General features: G+C 41.1%; 1 protein-coding gene across 1 annotated transcript in view; it reads right to left on the bottom strand.

Moving 5' to 3' along the window:
- Supt16h (SPT16 homolog, facilitates chromatin remodeling subunit) overlaps nucleotides 1-15,053 on the bottom strand; it is a 34,544-nt gene that overhangs the window by 19,096 nt on the left and 395 nt on the right. Inside the window, exons 2-6 of the mRNA XM_005370966.2 lie at nucleotides 3,298-3,390; nucleotides 2,068-2,238; nucleotides 1,305-1,457; nucleotides 732-878; nucleotides 217-368 (exon numbers count right to left, since the gene is read on the bottom strand). Coding sequence (XP_005371023.1) covers nucleotides 217-368; nucleotides 732-878; nucleotides 1,305-1,457; nucleotides 2,068-2,238; nucleotides 3,298-3,390 — 716 coding nt within the window. The remainder of the gene's footprint in view (nucleotides 1-216; nucleotides 369-731; nucleotides 879-1,304; nucleotides 1,458-2,067; nucleotides 2,239-3,297; nucleotides 3,391-15,053) is intronic.

Raw genomic sequence — 15,053 nt, 5'->3', positions numbered from 1 at the left:
AAAAAAAAAAAAAAAAAAAAAAAAAAAAAAAAAAAAAAAAAGAATTTGGACAAAAATATTTATCAGCTGCCAATGTAAGATGTAATGAAATACACATATACATGATTATATGTAAAGCAGATTAGTTATTCTGTCTCTTGCTTTTTGAAAAAGTCAAAAGAAAAAAAAACAGGTTAAAATGCCCTGGCCACTGTATTATGAAGTTTCCATACTTACCTCACCACACTGAATTTGAGATTATAGTTGCCACCACTCTGAATGATGGGAGGGTAACACATTTCCACAGTAGAAGGGTCAGCCCCAGCTAGGTATTTTTTCTCTTCAATGGCCTTTTCCACAGACTCAGCCAATTTGCTATGCCGAACTTTCTAGAATATGCAGAAATACAGCAACACTCACTGGAGGGCAGCACACAAGTGTAAGTAGAACGTGTCATTTGAAGGCACGGCATGCACTAGTTGATAACAGCGTGGTGCACACACCAAACGGTATATTGATATCAAAAGAAATGTGGAGCTTACGTGGCATTCATAGCTTTCCAGGATTCTTCAGTAAAATAACAGCTTCAATGAACCACAGTTCGTGTTTACTTATTTTGAAGGAGGGATAGCAGTTACCAATTTCAAAGGAAGTAAAACAAAAAACAAAAACCCTGAAAATGTGGTCCAAGCTGAGCAGAGACTTGGTACTACTTCATCAATACACTAAACACAGCCTCCCTCTTTCATTACCTCATCTGCATCCACTATTTCCATGACTCTTTCCTTGAAGAATTTGTTGAAGACCTCAGAGGTGATGCTGGCTGCTTTCTTCATCAGGTTGAGCTCACCATCCTCCTTCACAGCAATGGTGTACGCCACAACAGCACTGATATCTACCTGCAGGCGAAGTGATGAATCTCTAACTGCCAGACACAACCGCCAGCAATGCATGCCTCAGAACGCTCAGTCTCTTCCGGAACTGAATGAATACTTAAAATGCCTCTCTTAGGACACACGTGCATTCTATGAGACATTAAGCCAATGTACTACTGAACACATAAATTTATCTTTCTAGGTTGGAGAAGGCAGGAAGGCAGGGAAAGATGAATCCAAAACAGTTTTTGAATAAGAGATTCTTCTCAGCTATCTAATGTGAGTTACCTAATGTGGCCTTATCTTCTAAAGGAAAATTAAACAGGAATATGACTTAGCCAAAGGACATGAAAATCAGAACTGTGAAGAACGAACATGGGTTTTCCCAAATGAAAACCCTCTGCTGTGAGGGAAGCCCACGCTGCCTCCTGTGTCTCTGGAGAACCTTACTTTGTCAAAGCCCTCCTTGTTGAGACAGTCACTCCAGCTCTTCATGAACTCTCCTGGGAACTTGTCTTTGCTGAACACTCCAATTTTCTTGCCATTCTTGCTTTCTTTAATGGCTTCAATCATTTTGTCAAAGCTGCTCTTATTACTTTCGTTCTATCAATGCCACAGGAAAGGAAATGTTAATTGAAGAATTAGACTTCTATTTTCTACCTAGCAACAAGCAGAGAGTAAACGCATGGAAAGGATGCGTTTTCTGAGCCCCACCCATTTCTTTGGAGCAGATTATCACATGCCCAATACTGACAGACATTTTTGGGGGGTATTTTGACAAGACTATTCTTTTTCTTTATACAAAGACAGAAAACTCAAATACAGAAAATTCTGAGAAATGAGCACATCTAAGTTTTTTTTAAGGACTTTTAGGTTAAGAGCTCTAATTAGTTACTGTAATGGAAAAAAATTGCATCCTCAGAAAGCGGTCAAGTTAGTACTACTCACCAAACTCATTCCACTGCTGCCAAGCTAAGAGCTCCAGAGCTCCTTTCTTCCCATCCAACTGAAGACTCAGCACTGTGATTAAAGCTACAACTTTCTTACTTTTTGTTTGTTCTGAGAGACCTGCTTATCTCTGTGTCCCAAGTGCTGGGATTAAACACTCACTGTGTCTGGCCTTCTTTTCGTGCATTTTATAAGTTCCCAAGGCACTTGTGCTCAATGCTTAACATTCTATCCCACATTTTAAACAACATTTACTGGTCCTGACCTTCTCTCTGACGAGCAGTGTTATGGCAGGGGCTCCATTAGCATTCTCATTGCCTTTAGTATTGGCAATCTGTTTCAAAAATTCCACTTTTTTTTTGCTGGCCATGAAGATGATTTTGTCATCACAGAAGACCATGATTGTATCAGTTAACTCATAACCAAAGAGCCATGTCTATGGAAAAAAAAAAAAAACAACCATGACAAAAGCATTATAGAACACATCTGGGTTAACTTTAAAATCTGGGATGGAGTAGCTTTGATGTAGATACAAATAAAAGAATCTGGATCAAGAGTTGAATAGTAAGTGCTGAACCACCGTGAGACATAGGATTCCATCTGCTCTTATATGCACAAAATATTTCATAGTTAAGAACATAAAATCATCGGGAGGCAAAGGCAGGGAGATCTGTGTGAGTTTGAGGCCAGCCTGGTCTACAAAGTGAGTTTCAGGACAGCTAGGGCTACAGAGAAAAAACCTGTCTCAAAAAATGAAAAACCCAAACAAAAAAGTTTACTGTAAAAAACATCAAATTATTTGGACAATTTTGTGTTTCATTTATGTTTCCCTGGCAATGAAGGGTGTCTAGGCCTCAGGAAAGCTACGTTCCAGAAATCCTATGCCATGGGAGCTACCTGACTGCTCAGAACAGAAACACACAGCGTGAGCAACAGCACGCTTTCATTCCATCTCATTGGAGACCACAGCTGACCACAACTATTCATGTCTTCATTCACAGCAAACTATTCCTGACCCTTTCTGCCATGGTACGGCTGGCTACTGGATTATATCTCAGCCAATAAGAAATAACTATATCTATTATGTCAGACGTCAAGTAAGTCATTTTAAAACAGGAAAGTTGCTAGTTTTCCTTTCTCTGTATTTCTGCTTAGAGTAAAGAATGACCAAAGTTCTAGCAGCTACTTCATATCAAGAGCAAAGTGGAATAGTAGGAAGCTGGATACAGCCTGAGTTCCTGAAAACTGTATATAAGAAAAATACTTTGTTTAACCCACTCTTACATATAATTAAATACAGTTCATCTACACACACCTTCTTTCCTTAGATTCTACTCAGTGCTAAAGACAATGGAAATGTATGTGGCGAGGAAGACATTCCATACCTCCTCTAACCTGTAAGTGAGGACCACCGAGAGCCTCCCAAACATCAAGCACATCTTTTACTACTGAGCTGCGCACTAAACCCAGGAATTGAATGCTGTAAGCCTCTTACCTGTAAGGCAGTTGACTTGGCATACACAATTTCTTCATCCACCCCCACTGATACAACAATGGCATCAATACTGGCATATTCGTCTTCTCCTTTCTGAAAAGAGAGGATAATTTACTTACTTTCTTTAAGTATGTGTTCCTGGAGGCCAAAGCAGGGTATGGGACGCTTTTACTGCTCTGTCTTTCCGCTTTGAAACAGGGTCTCTCACTACACCAGAAATTTGTCATTTGACTAGGCTAGCTAGGAGTCGAGATCTGTGGTCCAACACTGAAGTTAAAGGCATGTGTGTCTCTGGTGACCTTATGTAGGTGCTGAGGATTTGAAGTCAGGTCATGCCTGCAGAAAAATTGCACATCCCAGAACCGTATTACTTTTCACACACTAGTAACAGAAATATAGATTCCAGTATCTGCCTCAGGTACAAAGTTCCTAATAGCAGGAAACCTGACGTGCACACCTGCTTGACAACAACCATCAAGTCACCTCTTTTAGAGACTCAGCTTTGAGATACACTCACACACAACTAAAGCCACCCATTTTCGGTTCAGTGTCCTCCTATGTACTCAGATACGGAAACATCACCATCACCAAACTTCAGAACACCTTCATCTCCTCCCAAAGAAACCTTTCACTTCTCTTTGCTTCCTCTCCAACTTTTGGAAACACTGTTTCTAATGATCTGTGTACTCTGGACATGCCATACAGCACTACTGTTAGGATCTAGTGTTTGTGTGTGATTTCTTTCACTTAACATGCTTTCATTATTAATATTTCACTGTGTGCATGGGCACATGTGGAAGCCAGAGGTTAAGATGTTGGTGTCTTCCTCAACTGCTTGCAACCTTAGTTTACTAAGACATGGCCTCACTATGTAGCCAGTGAATCGGTCTCAAACTTACAGATATCCTACTTCTGTCCAACAAGTGTGCAACCACCTTCTTTGAGTGGTGGTCTCGGGCTAGCTGGCCATGAACTCCATGGAGGTCTGTTTAACTCTCCACTCCCAGCACTGGGTACACACACGCTGATGCACTGGCTTTTACCTAGGTGCTAAGACTTGAACCTAAGTCTCATGCTTGTACAGAAAATACTTAATTGATAGCCAAATCATTTCATTATGTGGATATATTTCAGTTTATTAATCCAATCAGCAGCTGCTTTAACATTTGGCTACTTTTTGCTTTAAAATTTGTAGTTTTGTGTGTTTTAAGTGTGGGCTGGAGTAAACATGGAATGAATGTGGAACCGGCACAACCTTTAGGAGTGGCCTCCTGGGACTGAACTCAGGTCTCCAGGCTTGTGCAGCAGTGTCATCCTGGCGTGTTTCTAGTTTTGGGCTAGAACATGAATAATGCTACTCAACCATTTGTGGACAAGGTTTCCTTTGCATAAAGCTATCTTGTGCAAGTGTTTAAGAGAGAAATTGTTTGGGCATATGGTACCAGACAGCTTTCCAGTAACTGTACTATTTTATTTTCTTTACTAGACTGTATAAGAATTCTCTCCTTCTAGTACATGGGCCCTGGAGATAGAACTCAGGCTGTCAGGCTTGGTGGTGAGCACCTTTACTGAGCCTCCTCTGTGGCCCAATTAGTATCTTAGTGCTGTTGATTTGATTTTCCCTGGTAGCTAATAATGTGTATTTTGTAAATATTTAGATTGTTTGCATGCATGCATGTGTACAATGTGTATGCCCATAAATTGTCCTCTGGCCTCCAAGCATGCACACCAACCACCCTTGCCCCCACATAAAAATAAAAAATTTAAAGTTTTCTCATTTAATTTTGGTCTTACATTTAGATGTGATTTACTCTGAAATGTTTTTGAGTGTGTGTTTATGAGTGAGTGAATTTATGTACATAAACCGGGTGTGACCAAGTGCCCATGGAAGGCAGGAAAAGAGGGTATCAGATCCCCTGCACTGAAGTTGAAGGCTTTTGTGAGCTGCTATATTGTGTTAGGAACTGAACCCAGGTCTTCTGCAAGAGAAGCCAGTTCTTAACCATGGAGCCATCTTTCATCCCCTACTCTGAAATAATCTTTATGTATTATAGCTGGAGATGTCCAACCTAACTCTCTGGACATATGTATTTGTTCAGCGTGGGAAAGACTTCCTTGCTGAACTGTGCTGACTCTCTTGTCCAGTATCAATCACACTGTGCTGTACAGCTTTGTAGTTTGACACTGAGATGCAGGAGTCTTCTGACTGCTAACCACTCTTGGAATGTTCCACAGCAACTAAACAATGGCAACTATGGCTTCCCCATAGGGCTTCTGATATTTCTTTTTTTATATCTTCCTAAAATAGAAACAGGTATTCTGACTGACATACCACCGTATCTCTTCTGTGTTTGGTACAGGTTACCCATGTAACCCTCTGTCCTCAACCCTCTGCCCCTCTGAACCAGTTGGCACTATTCATTATTCAGGTGGACCTTTAATCAAACAATTCTGTGGTAGAATTTAATTATTTTCTTTTAAAATAACATTTAGATCTCTTGGAGCTAGCTAGGTAGTTGTAAGCTGCCTGATGTGGGTGCTGGAAACCAAACTCCAGCTCTCTGAGCCACGACTCGAGCCTCTGGTATCTTCTAAAGACAAACACTGCGCGCTGTGTAGCTAGACTTGAACTTCCCACCTTCCTACCTAGAACCGAGTGTGACTATGGGTGTGCACTGCCACACCTGGCTCATTCTGTGCTTGAGCGACAGTCCACTGTGTTTATGTGCCATATTTGTCTTACACATTCATTCCTGGACAGACAAGTAGGTTAGCTGCATATTTTGGGGCTGTGAACAGTAATACAACAAACAAACAAACAAACAAACAAACAAGGTATCTCCTGGATACACAGCTTTAATTTACTTTGCTAACTACAGAGAGGAAGGCTAACAGTACCGCATGACAGATCTTTGGTATCATTCTGCATAGTGGCCACATTAATTTACATTCCCACCAACAGTATCTGAGGCTTCCCTTTCCTCCCATTGTAGCTGGCATGCTGATTTTTGATAATAGCATCGTAACTGGAACAGGGATTCAACGTGCATTTTCCTGATGTTAAAATCTAACAAAACCACACATGCTAAGTTTTATTAAAAACTCATTGGAAAAGTTTTATTAAGTCTTAGAATCTCTGACAAGCTTTATCAAATAGGATATTAGTACTAGTAATTTATTTTCTTTTGAGACAAGGTTTCTCTATGTAACTAAAAATGGCCTTGAATTCATGCTCTTTCTACCTCAGCACCCTGAATAATTTCTTTCAGCAACTCCAAGAAATGGGTATTGTTGCTGCTGTATAGTCTATATTTAGAGAAATAGTGTGTGCACTAGACAAACGTTAAGATCAGACTACTGTTGGCTTTTAAACCTACTTAATTTTAACCTAAACTTTCTGAACTCTAGTCTTTATCGTCTGAAGTGTTGTCCTGAGAATCACAAGAGTTAATGTTATTGTAATAATGTACAGCTCCCAGGAATCATTATATCAGTATTTTCTCTCTTTAAGACTAAAATGGCTCTTAACTAAAACTCTCATTGCAAACCAGAAAGGTAACATTACTGTCATCATATACATATATATACACATATATACACACATATATATGTTAGTCATCATATATAACCAGCACAAAATAAATACAGTGTATCTAGTTCTGAAAACCTATACAGCTCAAAAGGAAATGGTATGACTTCAAATAGTCAAACTCAGAGTAAAAGCGACAGTTTCCAGTTTTCTTTTACTCTTGGTCACATTAGGAATGTATATGCTTGAGCTGGTCCCTAACACTTACTACAATTTGTTAAAACAGTGGCACTTACATTATTTTTATTTTTGACATGTGACATACTTTGCGCTTATACTGGTACACACTATCATTTAAAAAATAATGTAAAGAGTTTAATAGTTTTTCAAAAGAACAACAACAAATGAGCAAACAGAGCTCAACTAACTACACCTGTACAAACAAGCCCTCCACTGGGAAGAAATTGGTAGGAGGTCTCATAGAAATCCAGGAAATACTAAGTACCACAGAAGGGGGATCCAGGAAATACTAAGTACCAGAGAAGGGGGGATGGGGTCCGTATATAAGAGCAGGGCTGATAGGGGTCACACATCTCCAATTCTCAGGAGTCCTGATCTAATCCCTCTGCAAAATAATTTAATTTTCATTAGAAACCACCTAGTAAAGCATTAAGTGTGCTTGGAAATGCTCAACTCAGATACTACAACAAGAAGACATGTTCTAATTTATCAGGAAATTAAATTCTGTATTCTAGATAACAATACTTGTAAACAAATAACAAGATGAGCTAAAATAAAAAATGCTCAACTTTGAACATATTTCCTGAATCCAGGAAAAACAAAACAATGCAAAATAAAACAGATACTGACATTTGCTGGTTCTCTATGGAATAAACATAGCCAATCCCCTCTTTCCAGATGAGAGGCCCTGTTCATACAGTGCCTTAATGCCTTATTGTTAATGTGGAGAGACTATTTTTTTTTTTCTTTAAAACAAGGTCCCACTATGTAGCCTACATGGCTTGTAACCCTCCATTCTGAGCTTCCCAAGTGCTGGATTATAGATTGCACGAACATACTTGGCTTTCATTTTGGTTTCTTAGATCGCCAAAACTTGAGCGATATCATATAGGTATGCCTATAGACATATTCATCATATAGGAAGCAACCAAGACAGGGCTGAAAATCTTTCATTAAAGACTCCATAAGAGAAAAAAAAATAAAGCAGGCGTACAACTGATGAGAAACAAGCACTAGGTGATATCACTATTATATGAACAGCACAGTATGCTCTCTCCAAGCTAGGCAATACATAGACAGCACAAGGCAAACACCGAACATACTCTTGCTACGGGCCAGGCAGTGGTGGTGCATGCCTTTAATCCCAGCACTTGGGACGCAGAGGCAGAGGCAAGCAGATACAGAGCGAGTTCCAGGACGGGCTCCAAGGCTCCTGAGAAACCCTGTCTCGAAAAACCGAAAAGAAGCATGGCAATGCTGGAGAGATGATTAGGGGTAGTGTTTGCTTTTCCAGAGGACAAGGTTCAATTCACAGCATCCACAACTTACAACTGTCTGTAACTCTAGTTCTGGGGAAACCAATGCTCTTTTCTGGTCTCCTCAGGCACCAAGTATGTACTTGGTGCACAGATATACATGGAGGTGAAACACCCACACACATAAAGAAAGGCACACAGACACAATGTTTTACAATGACTTTCCCCCCTTTCTTCTCTTCTAGGCAGGATCTCATGTAGCTCAGGTGGCCTCAAACTTTCCTATGTAACGAAGGATGACTTTTAGCTCCTAATCCTGCTTCCACTTACCGAGACCTGTGATCACAGGTATGTATGGGACACCGTGCTTCCGAGATCTTCCCCCGCCCCGAGACAGGGAGATTATCCCTTGGAACTTGACTTGCAGTTGGTTGAGAGTTTTCATGTGGGTGCTGGGAATCTAACCTGGGTCCTATGGAAGAGCAGTCAGTACTGAGCTGTCTCTCCAGGCCTCAGTGAGTGTTTAAAAATAAGTACACTTTCTGGGTAGGGAAGTGCATGCCTATATAACCCCAGCACTATGGGAGACAGAGGCAGGAGGATGGTTAAGAGTTCCAGGAGTCCCTGCCCCGACCCTGAGACACCAAAACAATGCTAAAAATATAGTGCACTAAATATACAACCAGTAACATCACTATCAAGAGTCCTCAACTTCTTTTGAGACACAGGGTTTCCCTATCTGTAGGTGAGGTTGGCCTTGAACTCAGAGACCCACCCACTCCGAACACTGGGAGTAAGGGCAGGGCTACAGCCTCCACACAGCGGGTGTTCCACCCGTCACCACAAACTGTAAAACCGTGAATTCGACTCTAGGACTGAGTGGCGGACTGTAAGCTCCACTCTGCACTCTGCACTGCGGTCTGAGTACAGCGGCGTGTAGTGGCATGTAGCAAACACATGAACTACGAATAAGGACTGAGTTGCTAGAGATCAACAGCATAAGTCAGAGCAACTCACTGAAAGACGACAAATAAGAGAGATAAAAAGTAAAATTAAAAAAAAAATGCCAGTTTTAACCCAAATGGTATAAAATTACTGGGTAGGGATGTCAAGCAATAAAGCAGTAACTGCAGAGGGAACTCAAGTATCAGCATCACAGGACATGGATTTGACGTTAAAAGGGTCCATAAATCAATGTAAAGGAAAGGGGACCTATTCTAACACACACTATTATGAAATTTCAAAAGGAATACCAGGTTTTCTCCAAAAGTAATACTGAAAGCCTGAAGAGCGACAAAATTCTGAGTAGAAAATTATTTTCAACCTTTAAGGAAACAAAACAAAACAAAAAGGAAAGATCACTATGCAGTCCTTGCTGGCCTGCAACTCATTGAGATCTACCTGTATCTGCCACTACTTAATGCTGAGATTAAATGCAATCCACCTTTTAAATTACTTTTCTATGGACAGATCTGCTTACTGTCTAATATATTTAAATAATAAACCAAACACCCTTACCAACAATGTCATGCTTTCCAACATAAAATCACTACACCCCCACTTCAGTGGTCAACAAACATTTTGCACAGCTTCCTCAACAATGAGTTTTTTGAAACTGGCAATTTGAGCACTTTGGATCATTTTCTTCAGGCCCTGACTAGCTGTAGGGCTCTCAGCTGGGATTGGTGGACCAGCTCAACCGTGGCAAAGTGCCCAAGTATGGCCAATCTAGGATAGCTTTGAGTAAACCATAGTTGTGCCCCAAGGCAAAGTCTCTATTGAAATTTTATTTTTATTTTTTATTTTTATTTTTTATTTTTGGTTTTTCGAGACAGGGTTTCTCTGTGGCTTTGGAGCCTGTCCTGGAACTAGCTCTGTAGACCAGGCTGGCCTAGAACTCACAGAGATCCGCCTGCCTCTGCCTCCCGAGTGCTGGGATTAAAGGCGTGCGCCACCACCGCCCGGCTTGAAATTTTAATTCTATATTTTCTGTGGATATGTATGGTACACGTGCCACAGTGCACATGTGGATGTCAGAAAACAATTCATGGAGTTGCTTCTCCACTTGTGTGGCTTCTGGGGACTGAGCTCGGGGTCAGGCTTGTACAGTTAGTACCTCATTAAGCTGTCTCACTGGTCCCGTAATTACATCGTGCATGGGGGAATGTGTGCCATGTAGAGATCAGAGAACATCTTTTCAGAGTTCCTTCTCCTTCCACGGTAAGATCTGAGGATCAAATTCATGTTGTCAGTCTTATTCAGTGAATGCTTTAACCCAGTGAGCCATTCTATGGCCCACTGAATTCTTTAATTAACCCAAAGTGGGTTGGAGAGACTGCTCAACAAATAAGAGCAATGGCAGCTCTTCCAGAGAACACAGTTCAATTCCCAGGAGCTATCTGGTGGCTCACAACCATTTGTACTCCACTTTCAGATCTGACCCCCTCTCCTGTCTTCTGTGGGTACCAGGCATACAAGTGGTACATAATACACACGGCAGACACATACACTCATAATACACATATACTCATAATACACACGACAGACACATATACTCATAAAATCTTAAAAAAAAAAATAATCCAAAAGAAAGATAAACGCTAAAGTTTGAATCATGAATTGCACCCCAAAATTTCCATGCCAAAGGCTTGATTTCCTTCCCACGACACTCTGCGAGGTAGATCTAGTGGAAGTTAGGTAAGGGTTGCCCTTGAAGGAGATGTTGTAACCTTGATCCCTCCTCTTTTTCAGGACTGTGAGATGAGACGCCTCTTTGGTTGTGCTGTACACTTTGTCACAATGCCAAAAGGAAAGGGACCAAATAACAACAGATTAGAACCTCTGAAAACAGGAGCTCCCAATGAGCTTTTCCTCGTTTTACGTTTCCTCAGATTGCTTTTTTTAAAAAGAGTGGTAGAAAGCTATCTACCACAAAAAATAACACATTTTAAAGATATGAAAAGACTTGATAAATTTATATTCTATTTACCCATCTTTAAAAATGTTAGGATAAAATGTTCTCAAAACAAAAACCAAAACCAGGAATTGGGGGCTGGAGAGATGGCTTGGTGATTATTGCACTTTCTGTGCCAAAAGCACTCACAAAAACAGGATGAACACCCCTAAGATCTGCTAGACTTTCTGTAAGAAATGTAGCAAGTACCAGCCCCACAAAGTGATACAGTAGAAGAAGGCAAGGGTTCTCCTTATGCCCAGAGAAAGTGGCCTGATGACAGGGAATGGAGTGGCCATGGTGGGCAGACTAAGCTTATTTTCCACAAAAAAAGCCAAAACTACAAAGAAGATTGTGCTGAGATTTGAGAGTCCTGAGCCCAGCTGTAGATGGAAGGGAATGTTGGCTACTGACAGATGGAAGGGAATGTTGGCTACTGACAGATGGAAGGGAATGTTGGCTAGTGATAGATGGAAGGGAATGTTGGCTAGTGACAGATGGAAGCACTCTGAACTGCGAGGAGACAAAAGGGCCAAGATCTACTTCTAAGCTGATCTTGTTATGAAGACAACAAAATCATAGGTTTTATTTACCCCTCCTGCCCAAAAGAACACTTGCTGCTTTTGCAGTGGACCCAGGTTTGGTTCCTAGAACCCACATGGTAGCTTACAACTGTTTGCAACTCTAGTTCCAGGACATCTGACGTCTCTTTCTGGCCACCATGGGGACTGCACGCATACTGTGGGCACATCCAGACAGACATACATGTATGCAAAACACCCACAAACACAAACATCACGACAGAACAAAAACTAACAAAGGAGTAGCAGTAGCCGAGCACTGTGACATTCTATGATTCCCAGAACCCTGAAGGGTGAAGTACATGGATCTGAGACAGGGTTTCTCTGTGCAGCCCTGGCTGTCCTGAAACTCATTCTGTAGAGCAGGCTGTCCTTGAACTCAGAGATCCACTTGTCTCTGCCTCCCGAGTGCCGGGATTAATTTGTGCCATCACCTCCAGGCTGATTTATTGTTTTCTTATCCTGCCAGGCCACAGACCCTAACAGAAAACAAATATGGAAAAAATGGAGATTTTTTTCAGTGCTTTGCTGAAAGTAATACAAAAACTATCTACATCCCACTCCCCTGCAAAAAAATCTTCTCTAACCATGAAAATAGCTGATTACTCAGAGGAAATCCAGAAAAAGACAGCAAAAGCCAGAACGCAGCACAGACGATCTGATACTCCGGCGAGACATCCCCTCTGTAGTAGACTTTCTTTCTTTCGGGGTCACAGCTACCCATTACCTCAGCATGACGGCTGGCAAGTGACTACATACATGAACAAAACAGCTACAATTCTGGAACTTTATGTAATTCTTCGAGAAAAAAATGCTGGTGGGTGGAGCTAAAGTTCATTCATAGGATGTTCTGATAATTCTCAAATTATTAGTAGGTGCTTGAACAGTAACCCTTATTCCTCAAAACAGCTACAAATCCAGGAAGGATTTTTGTTCCACTCTACCCCATAAGTAGTATAGATCATGTTAATGATTAAAAACAATCACAAAGAATAGGCTTAAAAATCTTTGAGTAGGTACCCAATAAACAGAAAAGCCACAGGACAAACCTGTAGCCCAATTCATGACCTATAATTACCACCTGATACTTCCTAAAGCAAAAACAAGACAGGTACTGCAAATATATTTTATTCTTAGCAGCTCTAATATTGAAAATAGAAAAAGTAAGACTGGACTAGATTCAAATGTCTTAAGAATTATGAGAAATGGGCTGGTAAGATTGCTCAGTAGATAAAGATGCTTGCTGTGCAAGCCTACCAAATTGAGTTGGATTCCCAGAACCCAAATAAAGGTGGATAAAGAGAAACAATTCTACAGAGTTATCCTCTGACCTCTAACTACATGTAAGCAGTGGCACCCATACCTGTACACTTTTTTTTAAAAATAATAAAAGAGTAGTAAGGTCTCCTGTTTGTTTAATTAAAAAAACAACATGGTGTTGAGGGTCCAACTTAGGACCCCACACATTAGGCAAGCATTCTCTGCCATTCAACTATAATCTTTGGCAGAACTGATTTTTTTTTTTTTTTTATCTCAGAATCAGCCTTCTATATCCATGAGTTCAATTGTAGATTTAACTTACTTCGGACTGAAAGTATCTGAGAGAAAAAAAGAAACATATATACTCTGAACATCAGTTCAGAAGATTATTCTCTGGACAAATGCCATATTCACATCACTGACATTGTAGCAGGTATTTGTGCATAAACCGTATGTACATAACTCACCACTTAAAGACTTATGCTCCAAGCTTGTGATGACTTTCAGATGAAGGCTTAATGTGTTAGGCATTTCAATTAAAAAATATGAGATGCTGTACTTGAGTTAGGACATGTTACGAAAAGTATAATTAAGAAACATGCTATTTATAACAGACTTAAAATGAAATACCTTAATGAACTCTAAGACTACAGAAACCACCAATAGTGTATCCCCCTCCACCCCCGCCCGGGCCCGGGGGCTGGGGAGGCGCTCAGTGGTTAAGAGCACTGGTTGCTCTTCCAACGGACCAGAGTTCACATGGACCCACACAATAGCAAAGAACCTTCTGTAACTTCAGTTCCAGGGCATCGATGCCCTCTTGTGACTTTTTCAGGCAATGCATGCACGGGGTGCACAAGCATGCAGGAAGGCAAAACACCCATATGCATAAAAAACAAACTTAAAAAAGTGTATTATCTCAGGGTTGATGGTGGAAACAAGGGCTTCTGATTATCCGCGTAGCATACCAGGACGCAACGACCATTAGAAAATATCAGAGATCAGGGGTAGGGAAGATAGCTGAATGGTGCTCGCTATAAAGTGCGAAGTGGTAGGATTAATCTTCAGTACCAAAAGAAACTTTTTGTTCAAATATAATTTTGCAGAAGAGATATTTTTTTTTTTAGTATGGCTTTTAGTAATGAGACAGAGAATGTTTTACTTTCAGTATGCAATGCATGTTGCTTAAAAGATAGACAGACATTTTTTTCAGATAAGAGGCAGGTAACAACCAACTTCAGTAGATGATAAATTTTATTTACTTGGCGACTAGTTGACTGCTAAGCACAGGCTGGCCTGAAACTGGTGATTTTCCTACTTCAGCCTCCAAAATCCTGGAATTATGGGCGTAAGATTAGACTGTAGAGATCAATCAGGAAGATAGTAGACAACACTAAAACCAGAGTTGATATTTTATCAGGGCATTTTCGGGTTCCTTTTTATCGGTTGTATTTTCCCTCACTCAAAAGGTCTCAGAGCCCAGACCTATGTTAGACAGTTCAGACAGCATCACAATGTGCAATCAATAAAACATTTGTTAAGTTAACAAGTTACTAACAACAAAAAAAAGTTCTTAATTATGAGCGATTATTAAACAGGAAAACTGCCCCATCTTTGATGAAGCCCTGCAACTTCCACGGCCCTTTCCTGAACACGTGCCCAGGGTATGCTGCCGACATGGGAACCAGGTCTGAGGCATCCCACCGGTTTTATTCTTATTTCCCGGCGCGGGTCTATTACCCTCGCAGGGCCTAACGTGAAGCAGCGGAGCGCGGGAGCACCATTTCTCAACTCCAGCAGAGGCCCACAGGCGGAGAGCGCCAAGAGCTGCAGACATCCTTCGCGCCCCTCCTTCCCGCAGACGGTAATTCTGGCGGGACCGGGGCGGGCAGGGGCGGCTGCGGGGCGGGCCAGGCGCGTGCGACCCCGCAGGCGCA

Source organism: Microtus ochrogaster, unplaced genomic scaffold, assembly GCF_000317375.1.
Source record: "Microtus ochrogaster isolate Prairie Vole_2 unplaced genomic scaffold, MicOch1.0 UNK91, whole genome shotgun sequence".
Classification (NCBI taxonomy): Eukaryota; Metazoa; Chordata; class Mammalia; order Rodentia; family Cricetidae; genus Microtus; species Microtus ochrogaster.
The sequence above is the reverse complement of the archived record's forward strand: the minus strand, read 5'-3'. Positions and strand labels throughout refer to the sequence as shown.